Raw genomic sequence first — 21,414 nt, forward strand, 5'->3', positions numbered from 1 at the left:
TGAAGCCTCTGGACCAGCACAAACAAGTACGCACATACCCCGAACACAAAACCGTCCTACCCAAGCACAATCTCTGGGCTCAGCCCTGACCCAAGGGGCACTTGTAGGGTGAATAATGGTGCCTGAAAAGGAGACTTTTCTGGCCCAGCCAGACAAATCCTACAGGGTCTCCTAGGAGCTGAGACAAACATCTGGACAAAGAACTAGGGACAAAAGAACCAGAGCTGTCAACTCTCTTCCTAGGGAATCCTGTTCAAGGATACCATATTTCAGACTGTCAATATCTGCAAGCTGCCTGTGTACCAACCTCTACTGGGCAAACAAAACCAATGGCTTCCCAGACACTCAGCAGATCCCACAAAATGACCTCATTCCTTTAAAAACCCTGCTTGGTGAACCATCAAGATAAACCAAGTAGTGTTTCACTCTTTTGGCAGTACTAGGGCTTGAACTCAGGACCTCATACTTGCCAGGCTCTCAACTGAACACTAGCCCCAGCCCCCTTTGCCTTTTCAGGTTAAGGTCCATGGGGACAGCCTAGACAGTAATTCTACCTTTGGCTTCCCAAGTAGCTGGGATTACAGGGGTACATACTTTTTTTTTGCCAGTCCTGGGGTTTGAACTAAGGACCTGGGCACTGTTCCTGAGCTTTTGTTCAAGGTTCACTCTCCCACTTGAGCCACTTCCTGCTTTTTCTATGTATGTGGTACTTAGGAATCCAACCCAGGGCTTCATGCATGCTAGGCAAGCACTCTAGCACTATGCCACATTCCGAACCCCATACCATACTTCTTAAAAGCAGAGGAGGGAAAGGAAACATCTTGAAAATGGAACTGAGTACAAACCATTCTCCAGATGGTTACTTGCTGTATTGTGATGCCACCTTGTGGCTCATCTCAACATACTCCACATGTTGACAGTGCCAGCAAAACTTAAGCTAACAGTTACTAGGTTTGGTTAATTTCCACATCATAGGACAAGAGGCAGAAATTAAGAGAGGATCAAGATCGGCTGGCCTCTCTATGTTGACCTTTGGGGGATGTGGAAGCAGCTGGCCCTCACCCCCTGCTGGCCAGGGGATTCCCACTGCCTTTCACTATTCCACGGATGGGACAGACCCACTTCCCATTACTGCCTTCACTGACGCAAGCCCACTGCTCCATGCCCATTCAACCCCACTCATCTAAATGTCCTTTCATCTGTAACACCAGTAAACTTCCTGCCTCCCACTGTATTCAGGATGACCTAGCCTGCAGCCTCCTAATACCTTCCCCCTCTTCAATTTTCATTGGCTTATTCTCCTGAAACCAGCTGTCTAGTCTCAGGTGTATGGGAGCATCTGGCTCCTCTCCCTGTTCCCATTATCAACTTACCTTCCAACGGGGATTGAGAAGACCCACTTTAGTTCTCCACTGAGACCCCAGCCCAAATTCCAGGCACAAGACACCCTCCCATCTCTAAAGACAAAGGACACTTAGGACTGACTTTTCAAGGTTTTAATGTACAGTTCCGATCTGTGTCTGGTTCATTTTAGCTCCTTCACCGCCAAACCTAGAAGGGGAGAAAAACAAAAAAGATGCTTTACTTGAATCTGTCTTCACAGGGAGCTTTCAGTTTAAATATCTTCAAAGTATTGGGGTTTGAACTCAGGCCCTTGAGCTAACAACAATAAGAGCTGGCACGTGAACTGCAGGCCAATTCCCCGTTTCTGAGGATCAGGAAGGAAACTCTGGGCTTCCATTCTGCCAGTCTGAGCTTCAGTCTCAGGTGCCCTCACCTGGAGGCAGGGACTGCTTCAGCTTCTCTGCCTTCTCCTTGTCTGTGATGACCAGGGTGTACAGGTATCTGCTGCAGCGCACCTTGAACTTCACATTGTCTTTGTTTTTCTTGATCTTGACAGCTGTATGAACAGAGCAGTTAAGAATGCTACAGAAGCACGCAGGCTCCTATTCCTCATGTGTATAGCATCACCTGACCACACTGCTGAGTGGCAACCACGAATAGAGTTGTGTGAGCCTACCTCACCACACTGCCTCTTGCCTCCCAAAGGCAGAAATCTCTCAGTACTCAAGAGCCTGGGAGCTACTTCATCTGAACTCCCGTGTATCTAAGACAGGTATTTGTCACACTGAGTATCACCACTGAGAACATTGTGTTAATTGCATCAGAGAGCTTTTCAGGGGCCGAGAATGTAGCTTAGTGGTAGAGTGCTTGCCTAGTATTCATGAAGCTCTGGGTTTGATTCCTCAGTACTACATAAACAGAAAAGCCAAAGTGGCACTGTGGTTCAAGTGGTAGAGTGCTAGTCTTGAGCAAAAAGCAGCTCAGAGACAGTGCCCAGGCCCCGACTTCAAGCTCCATGACTGGCCAAAAAGAAAAAAAGTTTTCCTGTACTCCATTCCTGAAAACTACACAATGACTTCGGGGAAGTCCTTCCTTTGGGAGGCCCCTTCTGACTAGGCATAGCATACAAGAGCCTCCCTTAACCTGTTTCCTGGGTTCCTTACTGTTTCTGGTTCTCTAGGAATCACAGCTCAGACAAGAGCCAAGCACACATCATATCCAGCAGTGCAGTCAGAACCATCAATAGAGCATGATCTGTAGAGCAGGTGCCGAGGTGCTGTCATCCCCGACAGCAAAGTGGCTGCTGGCATACAACTTCCCAGGAGTGAGCTGGCCATTGCAGGTGTGGGTTAAGTACCATGTTCCAACTACCTTCGAAGCCACTTACACTTCCAACAATTCACTGCTACAGAAAGCAAGGAGGTGCTGGTGCTGAGAGCCAACACAAGTAACTGAAGTCTCATCCTCCAAGTCTACTTCAGCTTGTGCAGGAAGTGGAGGCACTAGGGTCCGGGGCTGGGCAAGGGCAGCAGTGCCCTTATGCATTTCTGTGTAATCATGCTGTACTAGGGCTTGAATGCAGGGCCTCTCCCTCTCATGAACTAGAAAGTGGTGCTAACCATGCCCCCAGTCCTGCTCTTTTGTTGGTGACTGATACTTCAGACCTCAGTAGATTAGGATTATCAGCCTAAGCCACCAGTGCCTGATGCTCTGGCCTTATTTTTAATAACTCAGAACACCTGGCTATCCATACCCTTTCAGCACCCTAGGTATACGGTATTGCTCTACAGATAGCTGTAAAAAAAATAGTAGGTAAGCACTCTATCACTTGAGCCATACCTCTAGTCCTTTCTGTTGTGGTTATTTTTGCCTTGGCTAGCCTGGACTCCAACCCTCCAATTTATCCTGCCTGCTGTAAGCTGGGATGATAGGGGCATGCCATCTGGTGCCCAGCCCCAAACCAATTCTAAGACATGTTTCAAAATGGCCAGGATGGTAAATTTTATTCAACTGAAAGTGGAAGACCCCCAGCTTATTGTGACCAATTAATGAATACCTTACACCCAGGGGATTGTGACCCCACCTTTATAAGACACATCACCTAATCCTTTTCTTTTTGGGTCCGGTCGTGGGAGCTGAACTCTGGGCCTGGGCGCTGTCCCTCAGCTCTTCAGCTCAAGGCCAGCACTCTACCACTTGAGCTACAGCGCCACTTCCGGCTTTTTTCTTTTTGCTTATGTGGTGTTGAGGAATCGAACCCAGGGTCTCAGGCATGCAAGGCAAGCAAGTGCTCTACCACTGAGCCACCTTCCCAGCCCCATACACCTAATCATTTTTTAACCTGCCAGGGAATGTAAGAAATGCTCGTGAGAGCTGGACTTGAACAGGGGACAACCAGACTGAAGGAAGGCACTCCAATGACAGCCTCTTTATAGTGTAGCCATGTGCCAACAACCTTCTCCTTGTGTCCCCCTCAGAGCCCACGGGCACACCCTGCCACCAGTTCGGTATGGGGACCTAAATACAAAGCACTTCCTATGCACCCTCTGGTTATCACTGCCCCATGGTATAGATGGTTGACCTGAACACCTCAGTTCAACTTTGTTACACCTCCATGAATTATGTGGGTCTTCATGGGGCTCAAGTAACAACGCATATAAACCCAAGTCCTGTTATCAGCAACTCCCTCCCCTGTATCTTATAATTTTTTTTTTTTTTGTCAGTCGTGGGTCCTGAACTCTGGGCCTGGGCGCTGTCCCTCAGCTCTTCAGCTCAAGGCTAGCGCTCTACCACTTGAGCCACAGCACCACTTCCAGCTTTTTTCTTTTTGTTTATGTGGTGCTGAGGAATCAAACCCAGGGCCTCATGCATGCAAGGCAAGCACTCTACCACTGAGCCACCTCCCCAGCCCTCCTATAAAATCTTGAGAACAGAAGACCACCTGCTCCCTTATGGTATGATTCCTCACCTCTTTATTTACAAAGCGGACAATATAGCAAGACAATAGACTACTTAAGATGACACCTATTCACAGCCAGCGCTAAACTGATTTCTATGCTGTGAAACCCTGATTCAGGGTGGCGTGTGAGGGGAGGTAATGGCTCAAATGGTGGAGCACTCATTTAGCCAAGTCTCGAGTTCAAACCTCAGTGCTGCTCCCCAAAACAAAACATACGAGCCTCCGAACGGTGTGGTTTCATGCCTGTAACCTCAGCCCTCAGGAGGGTCAAGAGGGAGGATCGGGAATTTCAGGATAGCCTGGCCTGTCCCGAAAAATTCCCACCAAAACTTAAACCCCACGACTACTCTCACAGCCAGTAAGGAACACGGCCCTACCAACTCTTCGCCCCTGGGCTTGGCCCTTTGGGAGGAGAAAGGGCAGCCAGGCCCGTGCGCCCGGCCCGCCCCGCGGGGCCCAGCATGCTCACCCCACCCGGCTGGGCCCGCGCCCGCCATCGCTTACATTTGGCATCCTTCCTCCTGGCCGTGAGCAGGAAATCTTTGATCTCTTCGATTTTGCGAGGCTGCAACAACAGAGGAGTTGGATCTCGGGAAGAGCCCGCGCCCCCCGGGGTGAGCATCCCCACCCGCGACCCCCAGGGGTGGTCCCGGGCCGAGGCCCAACTCACCATGGCGACGCGCGGCGCGGGCCGGAGCCTGAAACAGACCTCGGTGTTACCAGCGCGTAGCGCGCCCTCGCTCCCCTCCTTCCGCCTCAATCTCCGCGCCGCCGCACCCCCGCCCTTCCCCCCCGCACCCTCGAGGCCAGCCCGGGACTCCCGAACCCCACCCGGCCGAGGATTGCCCCGGATCGGCCCCTCTGCGCCTCGCACCAGCACAGACACTCACGGCAAGCGGCAGGAGCCAAAGAGACCGGAAGAGAACGAGACTTGCGCTTCCGGGTAGTTAAACCCTCCCGGCGGAGGAACCGGGATACGTACAGTGTCCGCCAAGGGCCAAGAGTCATCCACGCGTTTTGTTTCAGCCGCCCTGCCCCTTTCTGGTGGCTATTAGTAATTACAACTCCACCAAGTATGGAACCTCTTCCCCTCCCTCCCCTTTCCTCCTTTTCCCACCCCCTCATCCATCTTCTTTTCACTCTCCACCATTTCTTTTCTTGTCCCTGAAATCCTCCAAACCCTTGCTTGGTGTTTCTAGGTAGTATTTGAGATTCATGAGACCTGTCCATTGGGGCGTCTATGCAGGCATTTTCTTCATTTAATGGAAGGAACTCTAAGCACCTGTCTCCTGCTGCTCTTCCAGTTGGAGAACATCTAAAGTCAGCAGTAGGGTCTCCCCAGTTCTCTGTTCAGCCAAGGGCGCCTTACTACTTCCCGCTCCCATTCCTTCAGGAATTGGAATAAAGTGAAATCAAGTTACTACTTCCGGTAGGGCTTTACCCATATGCCTACTCAAGTAACAGGAGGCTTTCTTTACTGTTCCTTGCAGTACCTTACCCAAGCCAGGACATGAGGGCCAGGTTCCCCAGCATAGCTCCCACCTCCCACCTCTCCTTCATGACCCAGGAAAGTAGAGGTAGCTTTGGGAAGGCTCTTCCAGCCCCCATCCTGGGCCTGTCCTAAATTTCTGGGCACACAGATGTCCTCATTCTTGAGTAATATCCTTTAAGGTAAGCTCCAGGAAACCTGTAGTTATCGGTGTTATTTTTATCCTCCACTTTTATTTTCAATCCCTACCAACATCTATATTTTATTATATTTGGTTTCCCCAAATTTAATAACCACACAGCAGAATGCAATTACCTTGGACTTATTACATAGTAGTCCTCCTAAGGAGAAAGAGCACTTTGCTATGAACTTGACCTCCTCTTTTTCCGCTCTGATGAGGGAGCCCAGGCTGAGCTCCTTCTAGGAGGCTGGCAACATAAAGAAGAATAAAGGAAGAATTCTTTGCTGCAGAGATGTTTTTTTGAAAAGGTTCTAATTGTGCTAGAGTGTCTTTGAAAGAAGCACAACCACACTTCGGCAACCATAAAAGTGTCTGATGGTGGCTGCAGGAAAAGCTAATAGGGAGAAGCTTCATTTTAAATGTTTGGAGGTCTGTAATTTGAGAACCATGGTTCTTGGGTACTTCAGTCCTGGTCAGGGGACATCCCTGAATTTCTCAGCCTGACTCCTCTCAACTCAAGGCCATTCTTATCTTTTCTATCCTGCACATTGTCTTTCAGCCAATCCAAGGGACTTTTAATATTCTGGGTAGCTTCTGTCCTCTCTAATACGAATGGTCCTTCACAGCTTAGCTCTGCCTCTGTCATCAGGCACCTCTGACCTGACTGTCACTTGTTGATCCTGATGAGCAGTTTCCAAAGGGCTCTGTGTTAATCCCTTTATACATTTGCATAGACTCTACTTTGAGGGCAAAGGTTAAGGTTGAGCATCTGTTGGTAGCTTTCAAAGGTAATAGTATTGAGTACACAGTAGGTGCTCAATGTTGTCCTTGAAAGATCCTTAAATAGATGAGCCATCTGGGAGCACTCTGTATGTAGGGCCAGATGGAGGGAGGGACCATGGGATGGAGGGATAGAGGGAGGAAAGAATGGGTAGAGAGAGGACCCAGAGGAAGGATGGAGTGGAGGATAAATATACTCAAAGCAGGGCCTTGCATGCGGTACGTGCTAGGAAGTTATTTGTTTAGTGAATGGCTGGCATATCTTCTCACTGCTGGCCACAGGGTTGGGGTAGGAGGGAGAAGCTGCGCTTCCTTTTTGGCAACAATCCAGGAAGACAGATGTTGGCCACTTGAATCATATAATTTAAGAGAGCACAAATATACAATACCAAACCCAAAGGCACATTTGTTCAAGTATCCAAGGTTTTGAACAAGACGGGGGGGGGGGGAACAAATAGCAAAATAAACTGCAGCTACTGAAACGCAGAACAGGGCATCTAGAGGGAAGGGCTCTGCAGTAACAGGAGCTTTGAAGGTTTGGATTGTGAAAGGCTGGAGCTCCTGGGGATGGCTGGGGGTGGGTAGTATCATTGACCTTGGAGCCTAGGAGGAGGGTCTTTGCGGGGTGGTCAGAGGCAGGAGCTGGATGTGGAGAGAAGGGGAGGCCTGGATCCATGGGATGAATTCCAGTCTTGGTCTCCTTCAGGTCTTCCATTAGTCTGCGGGGCTCAGGCTTAGCCCTGGTGGGAGCTGGGGCAGGGCAAGGCAGGTACCAGAAAGCACACATCTCCTGTGTGCTCCAGCAGGAATCAACTTGGCTGCCTAGAAGCCCATCAGCATGAATTCCTTTATTCTTTTTTTTTTTTTTGTCGGTCATGGGGCTTGAACTTTGGGCCTGAGCACTGTCCCTCAGCTCTTCAGCTCAAGGTGAGCACTCTACCACTTGAGCTACAGCGCCACTTCCGGTTTTTCTGGTGGTTTATTGGAGATAAGAATCTCACGGAGTTTCCTACCCAGGCTGGCTTTGAACCGTGATCCTCAGATCTCAGCCTCCTGAGTAGCTAGGATTACAGGCGTGAGCCACCAGTGCCCAGCGGATTCCTTTATTCTTAATGGACCATGGACCTGTTAGAAACCAAGAATGGTACCCATGGGTGGCTAATGTGGGACACACATGATCCAAAGGGGCCTTGAGGCTGCTGTGATCTGAGAGCAAAGTGTGGTCCAGAGGTCAGTGGACATAATTCCTCCTGAGGGAGTCATGGAAGGCTTCCTGAGGGGTGAGTAGAAGTTTGCCAGGAAAGGTGGATGATAGAAGTGAGCAGCTTCCAATCAGAAGGAGGAAGGAAGAGATGTTTGCCCACAGTCAGGAGAATGCAGTGCATTCTGGGATGGTGTGAAGTTCCATGTGGTAGGAGCACAGGCAACTAGGGTCTGGGGTGGGTAGAGGAAAGGCTGAGAGGCTTTAGGCAGATGCCTAAGACCCCAGGAGTGGGAGAGAGAGAGGAGAGAGAGAGAGAGGAGAGAGACACAGAGAGAGACAGAGATGGAGACACAGACAGACAGACAGACAGACAGACACACACACACACACACACACACACGGGGCGGGGCTGCTGGGGGGGAGGAGTAGGGGGGCAAAATATGAACCAAGGTCCATCCATGGCTTCCCTCCCTGGGCTGTTCGGGACCCTGGGTGCAGTGGCTAAAACTGGCCACCAGGTGGTGCACAGACCTGAATGGGAGGTGGGAAGGGACGCAACCAGCCTTGTGCGGAAACTGGAAATCTCAGGCTGAGCAATACATACATACAAATTATAAATGCCATTTGATGGCATTTCATGCCTGGCAGTCCCAGCTGCCACCTCACTTAATCTCCAGGAGGACCACACCTCTGGCTGTCAGCAGGCTGGCCTTTGTGCCCATTCCCCAGGAGTCAAACCTCATGGTCAGGGTGGGGCAGGTGGAGGAAGAATGCAAGGTGTAGGAAAGGGGTTCCTGATTTTATATTGACACCGGGAATCTCCTTTCTTCAGTCCCCTAAAAGACAGGGCCCTTAGGCGGCCCTGAGGAACAGACAGGCTTAGGCTTCTTTCAGACACGGAGCTAAATGCCAGCGCCTGGCCATAGGGCTGCAACAGGGTTGATCAGAGCAGAACTGACTGTCCCTTCTTGGACCAGATCATGTTGTTTGGGGGCTTAGGATAGGGCTCCTTTGAACAGTGTATGATTTAAAAAATATTTATGCTCATATGGATTTGAACTCAGTGCCTTGTGCTTGCTTGGCAGGCACTCTACCACCCAAGTTATGCCTCCAAGTAGCTTCTTGCTGGTTAATTGGAGAGAGAGTGTGGCAGACTATTCTGCCTGTGCTGGCCTTGGACTGCAATCCTCCAGGTCTCAGCCTCCTGAGTAGCTAGGATTACAGGCATGCACCATTTACACCTGGCTTTTTTGTTTTGTTTCCCTTGGGGCTGGCATCACACATGCTAGGCAAGCAGGCTACCACTGGGATACATTTCCAGTGGGTTTCTCAGTTCTCTGCCTGTGGCCAGCTTGCTTCTGGACCTAGCACTGTCTTTGTAATCTGCTTGTCCTATTTGTGTTTAGATTAGGGTTCAAAAGCTTTTTCTGGGGTGCTCAGAGGATTACCATACTGGGTGCTGCCTTGTACTCAGGGCTCTGTACTAAGTTTGGTGTGATGATTTATAGTCACCAGAGTAGCATCCATACCTGGGGACAGCCAGGATGCTGTCCTCAACCTAGGGTGTGGCTGCAAACCTTGTATTGGGGAGAGGGGGCAGGACAAGACCAGGGAGGAAAAACACTGAGTCTACCTTTCAGAGTTGTGAAGCACCCTACCCCTTAGGTTCTCAGTGGGTTCAGAGCTCATGCTGAGTGCCTTCTCCCCCTCAACATCCATCCATCCATCCATCCATCCATCCATCCATCATCCATCCATTCAGAGCAATTTTGTGTGGCTTCAGCTCAGTGCTAGGCTCTGGGCATGGGCTAAAGAAATGGAAACACAAAAGCCGGGTGCCTGTGGCTCATGCCTGTAATCCTAGCTACTCAGGATTGCAGTTCAAAGTCAGCCCAGGCAGGAAAGTCTGTGAAACTCTTATCTTCAATTAACCACCCAAAAACAGGAAGTGGTGCTGTGGCTCAAGTGGTAGAGCATTCACCTTGAGCTGAAGAGCTGAGGGACAGCGCCCATGGGCAGAGTTCAAGCCCCACAACCACCACCACCACCACCACCAACAACAACAACAAAAGAAATGAAAACACAATTCTATCTTTATCTTAGGGAACTCACAACGACAAGGCTTGTAGTGGGGCAGAAAAGGCTCCATCTGGGTGGAGGACTAGAGGGTGGAGGCCAGGTGAGGATGAGTAGAACATGGATTTGTCTTAAGAATCCACTTAGCATCTCCAGACAAAGTGCCAGAACATGCCACCCTCATGCCTAAGATGTTCCAGGGGACAAGAGGAAAGGAGCAATCAGATTGAATGGCTTCAATCCTGGTAATCTTTCTGGAGCTGGAATCCATTCTTAAGCAGCCCTATTAGTCTCTAGCTGGAAGATTCTCATTCTCTCTCCGTGTATGTCTGTCTCTGTCTCGTTACTGGAGTTTTGAAGTCAGGGCCTTGCACTTTTTTAGGGAAGCACTCTACCACTTGAGCCATGCTTCCAGACCTAGCTGTGAGATTTCTAACAATCTCCACAGAACGTCAGCTTCGGTGGTGCAGGGTGTATTATTAATTCTTGCTGTGGGCCAGGCTGCTGCAGATCACAATGGACCATCTAGACACCTGTCTGCAGCTGCCCAGTGAGGAGGAGGAGGAGGAAGAGAAGAAGGAGGAGGGGGAGGAGGAAGAGAAGGAGGAGGGGGAGGAGGAGGAGTAGGAGGAGGGGGAGGAGGAGAGGGAGGAGGGAGAGGAGGAGGAGGGGGAGGAGGGGGAGGAGGAGAGGGAGGAGGAGGAGGGCTGCAAGGTGAACAGGCTCCCTGGCTCAGGCTCGGTGAGTCAGGAGGAGCCTTGGAAAGGGGCTCAGCGTCTCTCCTGATAGATGACAGCTCCTCAGCTCCCCTGCCCTCCTCCTTTCACTCTGCAAGCTGCTCCCCCAGTGTCCAATCTGCTCCCGTAAAGAGGACAGATTGAACGGCGTCCGCCAGCAGCGAGGACAGTCATCCCAGGGCCCAGGAGAATCTATCTTCAGTGCAGGGGACAGGCACCCCTCCTATATATCAGCATGTGCCAGGGTGAGGGGACATCAGAGTGAGATAGAAAAAGGGCACCGTTCCTTCAAAGGAAGGGCAGGGGCCAGCCTATCGGTGTGTATAGATCTTGCATTATGCAGTCCAAGAGAGAAAATCAATGGTGCTGTCAGTGGTGAATACATCCAGCCCTGCCGCCATCCCCACCTTGGGATGCTACAGATGGATGCTTCAAATTAAACAGCAAGGAAGAGGAGAGGGGCTGGGGCGGGGGGGGGGGGAAGGGGGTGTTCCACGAGACAAAAACCCTGACAGGCATAATAGAGGAGCTGGGCAAATTAAAGTTCATAAATCACACGGTGTGGAGTGTCCCGGATGTCAGTGGCGGTATCAGCAGCTGTGTCCGGAGGATGGTGGGCTCCCCGCTAGGTGGGAGTCTGGGGGTGGGGGGGTGGGGGGAGAAGGCTGGTGGCCAGGTCTGTGGCTGGTCATTCACATGCTGGTCCCTTGAAGAGGCTGGATTGAATGCAGGATGGAGGATGCGGGTTGGAAGGGGGTGGTGGTGGCGGTGTAGGAGTAACTGAATCAGAGATAACCCTGTGACTGGGGTGTGTGTGTGTGTTGTGGGTGGGCTCTGGTCCTGGGCAGGGCCAGGGGGAGGTTTTCTCCCTGCTGAATGCTCCTTGGAAGTCTCTCCCCCAACAAAGGTTTGACTCTGTCCCAATAGCCAATTCCTAGACAGCCCTCCACCCTGTGCCCTGCCAGCTCCCTACCTCCTCTGTCTGTCTGACTGTTTCGTTTGCCCCTCTCTGCTTTCCTCCATTCCTTGCCCTCGGTTGTGTGGGTCCTCCAGGCTCTCTCTGGCGTGTGTGTGTGTGTGTGTGTGTGTTTGGGTGTGTGCTTTGCCCCCTCCTTTCAGCTGCCAGCACTGCAGGGTAGGCTTGAGGGCTGAGGGGATGGGAGGGCTGGACCAGAGGCCCTGGGTGGGATATATGAGTGGGGGTGAGGTCACCTCCCTATATCCTCCACCCCAAGGCCCATCTGTGAGGGGAGGGGGGAAACAAGAGCTTCCTGGGGTTGGGGGGGGCACTTGCTTACCCCCAACCCACCTCCACTCCCCACTCTCCCAGAAGCCTCCGGGGTCCTGACAGGAGACAAGTTCAGGGAGAGGTGGTTTCAGGGTGAATTTGGAGGTGCGTGCTTTGGGGGGAAGTCAAGGGAGGAGGGTACAGAGACGCAGAATGCTGACCTGAGGGGCAGGGATGGCCCTGTCACCAGGCCTCAGGAGAGGGACTGTGGGACATGGGACATGAGGAAGGGAGGGGGGCTCAGAACTCAGCACTGGTCTCCCTTACCACCATGCTGTGTCATGGTGGAACTCAACAGATTCATGGACGTTGTCCTAAGGGGTGGAGCCATAGGTCTCTGTGTCCCTCGTGATCCCAAGGCAGGGGAGCCCCTGGTGCTTGGCTGGCTCGCTTCAGTGCGGCCCTTACCAGGTGTCAGGACTTTTGCCTCCTTACCACGCCCTTCCCCACCCCCATTCCCAAGCCAGCCCTTTAGCCACAGGTGGGGGCCCTCTTTACACACAGGTGACTCTGTCTAGCCATCCATTTCCCTGCCTCGGGAGAAAGATGGCCCTGAGGTGACTTCTCTGTGCGAGGTGCCCAGGACAAGTTCTACCAATTAAACTGGTGACCGCAGTTCCAAAAGCAATTACCAGAATGCTGCAGTGCCTCCCAGGTGTGAGATGAAAGAGGCTGCTCAGGATGCATGGTGAGAAGTGGGGTCTGGAGGGTTTGTGGGCTGCATAAATCACCACCCCGCGCACAGACCACGTGCGGGCGCATAGGTACTGGCCTTAGAGCTCAGGCGCACTGAGTCTGTGGAGGAACCCGGAGTCTGGAGGAGACCCAGAGAGGGCGGTCCTGGAGTGGGGATGCCGATGCACAAGGGATCCTGATTCCCACATCCTCCTCTCTTCCTGTTCCCTGCACTGGAAAGTGAGACTTCCGGTGGCTACGATGGTGAGGATCCACTGCTACTGCCTCCTTCCGGAGCATGACCAGCACTAGAAATGACCAAAATCATTGGAGGAGCGAGACTGAGGCAGGAAGTGTCCTTAGCCAGCCTCCTGCTGGGCCCAATTTTGGGGAGGGAATTTTCTTTTTTGGTTGGTCAGTCATGGGGCTTGAACTCTGGGTCTGGGCACTTTCCCTCAGCAATTCAGCTCAAGGCAAGTGCTCTACCATCTGAGCCACAGTGCCACTTCCGGTTTTCTGGTGGTTAATTGGAGATAAGAGTCTCACAGACTTTTCTGCCTGGGCCGGCTTTGAACAGCTAGCCTCCTGAGTAGCTAGGATTACAGGTGTGAGCCATCCACCGGTGCCTGGCCGGGAAGGGAGTTTTGAGAGCAGGCAGGGCTGCTTCCCAGAGTCAGGGCCTCCAGATGCCCCTCTTCCTCCTTTCCCCTCCTCAGCAATGGATAGTCCCTTTGCTGAGCTGTTCCCTCCTTTGTGGCCTTGGGGGTGTCAGCCAAGGACCCTGGTGATCCTGCCTCTGTCCCTGTCCAGTTCCTTCCCACTGTGAATCTGTCTTGCAGCCTTTGCCTGACAGGTGATCTGGTATTAATGGAGCAAGACAGCTGCAGTTGATTTGCTAATGACCTCAGATGAAGTCTTCAGCCCTTCCCCCCACCCCCAACCCACCCACACATCAGGAGGGAAGGGAGGCGGCTATGGCTTGTCCACATGGCCTTGCTCTTGGATTTCACTCTGAAGTAAGGGGACTGGTGGGGCTGGGAGAAAGGTAGATGTGCACGGAGGAGTGGGATCCTCGTGGATTGGAGTCACATCAGACTTGGGGAGGAAGCCACAGATACCCCACAGGGTAGATGTAAGCAGAAGTAGAGGCTTGGTGGCCCCAGAAAAACAGCAGTTGTCAGTTTCCTGATCTCTCTGATGGCAGCTGTATTTTCTGGCCTGGCTGACAAGATCACCTTCTCCCACTTCTCTTCCCACATTTTCCACTTTTCTCATCCAGCTGCTTTGCCATCACCTTCCCCCAAAATGGAAACCAAATGATCCGTAAAGCAGAAGAGGAAGATGAGAGTCTTGGCTGGGACCTAAGATCCCTGACCTGTCAGAGCGCAGAAGAGGGGCTGGACTTCCGCTTGGGGGCTCAAGTAGGGACTGGGTTTCTGCCACTTGGCAAAGTGGGACAGGGAGGCCTTCTAGGTGAGGGAAGAGACACTGGCAGAGGGGATTGTGCTGGAAGCAGGGAGTGGTGCAAGTTTGACATCCAAGGGGAGCATTGGCAATTGTCTAAAATCTTGCTTTGTGAGAAAAAGCCTTCCTTGGCAGTGTCTGTGGATGCCTGGGGTGTAAATATTCCTACCGGGGCTCCTTTCGCACAGCTCCTGTGATGTTGGCGGTTTCCCAGAATGATTGAACTATTGATCAGCAGCAGTTGATGCCATCTGCCAGCATCTGGATGCAAGGGGCATGAGGAGAGGACCTGAGAAGGTATTGGAGAGGGGATTAGGGGTGACTTGGAAAGGTTTAAACACTGAATTCAGGATGAGTCAGCTTTAATCCAAGGTGGCAAAAGACTAGGCCTTGATTTGGGAATATTGTATACTTAAATCTATTGTGGCATGTCTGCTGTACCTCAACTGCCCCTTAAGGTGTTCCCTTGAAGAGTCTCAGGGGTCAGGAGGGGCACACAGAATATGAGGTGCCATATATATACATATATATACACACACACACACACTTACATATACACATGTACATATATACACATATGTCTGGATATGTCAGTCCCTAGCTTGAGCTCTGGGCCTGGGCACTGTCCCTCAGCTCTTCAGCTCAAGGTAACTACTCTACCACATAAGCCACAGTGCCACTTCCTGTTTTCTGGTGCTTAATTGGAGATAAGAGTCTCCCAGACTTTCCCACCCAGGCTGGCTTTGAACTGCAATCCTCCGATCTCAGCCTCCTGAGTGGCTAGGATTACAGGTGTGACCCATTGTTGCTGGGTGGTTGCTTTATTTTTTGATAAAGAAGGAAAAGAATAATAAAGACAAGAGTCTAGCCAGCTGTACCTTGGGGTCATTTGTTATCTTAATGAGCCCATCCAAATCTTTTTTGCTAATGAGGAACTTAATGGTCACTGACTGACCAGTTAGACTGAGAGAGGAAACAGGAAGGTCATTATGAAAATGTGATGTGTAGTTACACGCCTCACTACTGCTATCCTGCCTGCCCATCACGCAGGGTTCTGTGCCTTGCTAGCGTGGGTGATGGTGGGGATCAGGGACTGGCTTGACCTTGCGTTAGAACTAGGGCTTCTGGCAGGGCCTGTGGGTCAGCACCATGGACAGGGCCCAGAGGCCTCTGAATTCCTATAGTCTGGAAAGTTGTTTCACTTTGCTTGTTCCCAGCTCAGATGAGACATCACCTCCCCTAGGAAACCCACAGAACCTCAGGTGGGTTAGAATTCTGCTAGTATTTACCTGGCAAGAAAGAAAACTACACATCCCAGCATCCTTTGTAGTTACTTATAGCCATATGACTCACTTATAGCCAATAGAGTATGAGGAGAATTGGTGTCAAGGGAAGAAGTGTGGCCTTTCTTTTCCTTTCCTTTCTCTCTCCTCTTGGGTGGCTTGTGTAGAGTGATGGCTGGAGCTGGAGCAGCCATCTTGGACTTGGAAGGCAGGGAACAACATGAAAGAAGAGTGTGTATTCACTTATATATATGATGCCAGTGGCTCACACCTGTAATCTTAGCTACTTAGAAAGCTGGGATCTGAGGATCAGGGTTCAAAGGCAGCTTGGGCAGAAAATCCACGAGGTTCTTCTCCCCAGTTGACTGGCAAAAAGCCAGAAGAGCTGTGTCTCAAGTGGTAGTGCACCAGCCTTGAGGAGAAAAAGCCAAATGAGAGCTGGAGTTCCTGAGTTGAGTTCAAGCCCCCGGACTGGCACAGGGTTGTGGACTTCTGGGCTTGGCGCAGCCCTATGGCCTGCCTGCCTCTTTCAAGTTGGGGAAGTACAGCAGAGAGTCTCTCAGCAATGAGACAATGAGAAAGAAAATTAAATCCAAGATGGAGCGATTCAAAACTGTAATCTTTGCCCATAGTGGCACTTAGATATCCCATTATCGATCCTCTCACTGGATAGTCTCTGATCTTCTAATTACAGGAGGACTTTTTCAATTTGGGCTAAATTACCTCCCCTCCCCCCCAGGCCCCTCCTTTATTTCTTTAAACTAAACAACAACACACTACAGACTGGGTGCAGCTTCAGACTCTAAATAAACAGTGCTAATCATTTTAATTGAAATCCAATCTCAGATCACTGCTCCTTCCTCTTATCTCTCCGGAGCTCACGAGAATCCTGCCTCCAGCTGGGGACAGCTCTGGGCAGCAGCTCTTCCCTCCACGGGCTCAGGATGGCTGCTGGTGGTTATAATGCTGGAATGCTGAGCAGTGTAGAGCTGAGTGGAAGGAGGGGGGTAGGATTTCTGAGCTCAGCCTCTATCCCTTCTGCCTCCAAACAGGACCAAGGCCAGGGTCCTTCTTGGAGGAGGACAGTAGTTTTTGGGAACAGATGGGTTATCTCCTTCCCCCTGGACCTTGTAAGCCTTTTTTTGGGGGGGGGGGGTGAGGGGCAGTACTAGGATTTGAACTCAGGCCTTGTTCTTAGTAGGTAAGTGCTTTACTATTGGAGTCACACCTGTAGCCCTTTATACCCTTTATACTGGTTATTTTTGAGATAAGATCTTGCTTTTTGCTTGGGCCAGTCTGGACCATGATCCTCCTATTATACCTCCCATTATAGCTGAGATGAAAGGGTGCACCACCATGCCTAGCTTTTTCTACTGAGGTGGCGTTTTGCAAACTTTTTGTCTAACTGGCCCTCGGATCTCCGCTTTCTAAGTAGTGGGGCTGATGAGTATCAGTCATCACACCCAGTGGCTGTAAGTGGTTGCAGCTTGGGGGAGGGAGAGTTTCCTCGAGCATCTCGTGGGTGGCTAGAGGCCAGGAAAACTGCTAAACATCCCACAAGACACAAGACAGCTCTATAACCAGGACCGATCCAGCCCCAAATGTCAATAACATGGAGGGAGTGGAGCCCGAGTTAATCAATCTAAGCCCTTCTGGAGTATGTTTATTTTTGTTGGACAGAAAAGAAGGCCAGACGCCAGTGGTGGGAGGCGGGACCCCGGTGGTGACATGTACACACCCCAGTGTGTCTGTACACACACAGAGCCCTCTCTCCACCTCCGCCTCCTCAGGCATCGCCTCCTTCTGGACTGGAGTCTGGTGCATGCTGTGGGCTGGGAGATGCATTCCTCTTGGCAGCTGAGGTACCACACTGCCTGTCTGTGCTTTCCTTAGTAGTTATCAGCCCTTCTCTCCCATAATCTAGCGTTTGGGCAGAACTGCTACCTGGAAACAAAGAGCAGGGCAGGAGCTAGCTTCCATAATAGGGGTTGGAAAGGATATGAGGAGGTGGGGGGGAGGGTCTTGAACTCAGGACCTGGGTGCTACCCTGAGTTTTTTTTTTTCCCCCTCAAATGCTAGCGCTCTAGCATTTGAGCCACACCTCCACTTCTAGCTTTTTGGTGGTTAATTGGGGATAAGAGTCTCATAGACTTTCCTGCCCAGGCTGGCTTTGAACCTTGATCCTCAGATTTCAGCCTCTTGAGTAGCTAGGATGACAGGTGTGAGCCACCAGCACCTGGCTCTGTTCTGTTTCTTGCTCGAGGGCTCTAGAAGCTAGTTCACTGTTGTGTCTTACTTTGTGCAAACTTACCTCATTTTATCCCATGGTCTGGGTATTTTATATATGTATTTTATAATTTAATAGAAAGTTTCCTTGAAGAATAGTCTGGTTTTTCTTTGGTCTGGCCTTCCTGACCCTTGGCTGTAACCTCATTCAGAAAGGAATGGAGGTTTTTTAAAAAAAAAAAAATATTTTTTTAATCCTTATCCACGGTTCTCTTTAATCTGGAGGTTTATTATTAGCATGAGTATTGTGCCAGTACTGGGGCTTGAAGGCAGGACTTCTTGCTCTCACTTGGCTTCAGATCCTCAGATTTCAGTCTCCTGAGTAGTTAGGATTACAGGCATGAGCCACCAGTGCTCAGCTAAAATGTGTATCATAAAAGGCTGAGCTCTATGGCATGTGAGTTATGTCTTAATAAAAACATGTTAAATGTATTGATTTGCCGCTGATTGGAGATTAAGACGCCACTGGTCCTCAAGCTCCAGGCATGGGCCACCCACACCCACACTGTCTCCCTCACAGCCATGTGGGGAACAGAGCGCTTGCACGGGATTGGGGGGGGGTAGAGATGGACTGGACACCCTCCCCCCCCCCCCCCGCCCCCCCCCGTCCACTGCAGTATGGTGAAACCAGCGGCCTGCTGGGAGATCAGAGGCCTTAGGGACCGTCCTCTCCCACCATTTCTGAGCTTGGTGTTCTCCTACTGGGCCTGCGTGTTGGCTGGGGCTTGAAATCCTAATCCAAGAAAGCCAGGCAGCTTTCCACCTGAAGGCTGCCTAACACGGGCACCAGGGACCTGGGGTGTGAGCAACAGGGGTGTGTGTGTGAGTGTTTGGAAGACCCTTTGGGAGGAAGTTGGCAGCTAGGGCGGGCGGGAGACTGGCACAGAGGACATGATAGACCATCTCTACCATCTTTCAAATTTCATCTCCTGACTGGTGGCATCACTCACTTGAATGCAGATCATAAAAATTACAATTGATGTTTCAATTAGTCATAATTTACAGAGTGATTACATTTAATTTCTCTTTTATTGTATTTTAATGGCTTCAAATTTCTTGTTGATGAGACTCAGTCCCATGCTCTGAAGTCACAGGCCGCAGGGTGGGAAGGGGGGTTGGGTTTGGAGGGGGGCAGGTGGATGAGCCATCACTTTGGGGTGTCTGGCTGTTGCCTGAGTCTCCTTCCCTCCCCCTTCCCCTCCCCCCCAGCTGGCCCAGGAACCTCATTTGTTCTTGGCTTCGTGGGCTGGGGTTGGGGGGAAAGGTGCTGCTGCGGGGTATGGGGTGGGGTGGAGGTTCACCTGCAAGCAGCAGTTGAAATGTTCTTTTTTCCCCTCTGGTCCTGGGGCTTGAACTCAAGGCCTACGTGATGCCCCAGAGCTGCTTTTACTCAAGGCTAGTGCTCTACCACTTGAGCCACAGCGCCACTTGTGGCTTTTTCTGTTTATGTGATGCTGAGGATTGAACCCAGGGCATAGGAGGCAAGCACTGTACCACTGAGCCACCTTCCAAGCCCCAAAATACTCTTGCTAATGGAGAAGGTTGGGGTTTTCTTAAGGACTCTGGCAAGAGAGGAATAGGCGGTGGGAGGTGAGGTGTGGGTAAAGAGATGGGGAGACTTGATGAGTTCTTCCTTTTCCAGGCTGGGAAAGGAAAAAACGCCATACGTGTGTGTGGGTGCGTGCGTGGGTACACATGTGTGTGTGTGTGTGTGTGTGTGTGCGCCCGCGCACCTGTGTCTTAGCCTTGAGGCCCAAGAGCAGAAAAGGCTTCTGGGAAGGTAATAGTTGTGACTTCCTGTAAAACTGCATCCTTCCTGTCTAGCTAGCATGGAGCAGGACCTCACCTTTTCTGTCACTGCTGGGTGCTTGTGGCTCACACCTGTAATCCTAGCTACTCAGAAGGCTGAGACCTGAGGATCTCAGTTCAAAGCCTGCCCAAGCGGCAACATTGTGAGATTCTTTTTTTTTTTTTTTCTTTTGTCAGTCATGGAGCTTGAACTCTGGGCCTGAACACTGTCCCTCAGCTCTTCAGCTCAAGGCTAGCACTCTACTACTTGAGCTACAGCACCACTTCTGGTTTTCTAGTGGTTTATTGGAGATAAGACTCTCACAGATTTTCCTGCCCGGGCTAGCTTTGAACCCTGATCCTCAGTCTCCTGAGTAGCTAGGATTACAGGCATGAGCCTCCGATGCCCAGTTGTGAGATTCTTCTCTCCAATTAACCACCAGAAAACCAGAAGTGGCACTTTGGCTCAAAGTGATAGAGTGCTAGCCTTGAGCAAAAGAGCTCAGGGACAGCGCCCAGGCATCCAACTCCATAAGCGACAACAAACAAAAAACAGCTTCTTGATGTCTCACGTCTGTAATCTTACCTACTCAGGAGAATGAGACCTAAGAATCATGGTTGGAAGCCAGCCTAGGCAGGCAAATCTATGAGACTCTTATCCCCAATTAACCACCAAAACAAAAACAAAAACAAAACAAACAACCAAACAAAAAACAACCAAACAATGGGAAGTATAGATATTGCTTAAGTGGTAAAACACCAGCCTCTAGAAAAAAAGCTAAGGGACAGGTAGACAGGTGAACAGGTGCACAGGTACACAGTGCGCACATGCACACGCGCAATCAAACACACACACACACTGTACTATACCAGCTCCATGCATCCAAGCATTGGTGCTCTTGACCTCAGCTTGTGGTCTCTCCTGAAGTTCCCTGCCATCTGAAAAGTAGTTCCTTGCAGGCCTCACCCTCCTCTCCCCTCTTTCCTCCCCACTCTGGTGGTGGGAGGGACCTCACGCCATGGAGAAGGCTTTGGAGCAGCCCCACAGTGCTGGATCCGACCCCTGCTGTGTGAGCCAGCTGGGTGCTGGCTGGGTAATTGGAGGTGGCCTGGGGGCACGGCCTTTCTGTCCTTGGTACAGCTCAGGACATGGTGGCTTTGAAGTGACTTCAAAGTATCTTCCAGAAGGGCCTGGCCTGAGAAGCAGTGTGGACTCTGTGGAGCCCGTGAGGGAGGAGGGAGGTGAGGGGAGATGAAATCTTCCTCTTGTGGGTGGGCAGTGGGAGGTATAGCATCATAGCCCCAGGACTAGGCACCCCTCCACCCAGGGCTGCAGCGTGGCGGGGCTCGTACAGGGGGCGCTACTGAGCTGAGATGCTCTGAATTTGCTCCTGAGGAAGCTGAGGTCTGACCCAGGTGTTCCCTTCCTCCAGCTGCTCCATGCCAGCCAGGGGCTGGGAAGGTGGCTCAGTGGTATGCATGCCTTGCATGCATGAGGCCCTGGGTTCGATTCCTCAGCATAAGCAAAAAGAAAAAAGCCAGAAGTGGCACTGTGGCTCAAGTGGTAGAGTGCTAGCCTTGAGCTGAAGAGCTGAGGGACAGCATTCAGGCCCCACAACTGGACCCCCCCACCAAAAAAAAAAAAAAAAGAGTGGCTTCAACTCCAAGTCCAAAGTTCTTGGTGGTGACCAGAAAAATGCTCCAGTTTTTAATCAGAGGTGGAAAAATGGGAGAGGTCATGTGTGTATCAATCTTTCTCTTATTTAAGAAATTCCTTAAATTGTTTGGGTCAGAAAAGGCTACTGAGTGTCTTTGGACCTCAGTTTACTCTTAAGCCCTAAAATCTCCAGGACCTTCAGC

General features: G+C 51.0%; 1 protein-coding gene across 5 annotated transcripts; it reads right to left on the reverse strand.

Moving 5' to 3' along the window:
• Positions 1-1,481: 1,481 nt before the first annotated feature.
• Rpl38 (ribosomal protein L38) lies at positions 1,482-8,355 on the reverse strand. Of its 5 annotated transcripts, none has more exons than XM_042673781.1 (5): positions 8,348-8,355; positions 4,974-5,001; positions 4,808-4,868; positions 1,778-1,900; positions 1,482-1,551 (listed from the first exon to the last, which is right to left on the reverse strand). In XM_042673781.1, exons 2-5 carry the CDS (start codon positions 4,974-4,976, stop codon positions 1,526-1,528), a joined length of 213 nt encoding a protein of 70 aa, XP_042529715.1. In that variant the 5' UTR covers positions 4,977-5,001; positions 8,348-8,355; the 3' UTR covers positions 1,482-1,525. The 5 variants fall into 5 exon arrangements, with proteins under 5 accessions (XP_042529715.1, XP_042529710.1, XP_042529712.1 ...); XM_042673776.1 differs by lacking the exon at positions 8,348-8,355 and adding an exon at positions 5,194-5,261; XM_042673778.1 differs by lacking the exon at positions 8,348-8,355 and adding an exon at positions 5,184-5,250.
• Positions 8,356-21,414: the final 13,059 nt, after the last annotated feature.

The sequence above is a fragment of the Dipodomys spectabilis genome, unplaced genomic scaffold (assembly GCF_019054845.1).
Source record: "Dipodomys spectabilis isolate Male_0828 unplaced genomic scaffold, ASM1905484v1 ptg000018l, whole genome shotgun sequence".
NCBI lineage: Eukaryota > Metazoa > Chordata > Mammalia > Rodentia > Heteromyidae > Dipodomys > Dipodomys spectabilis.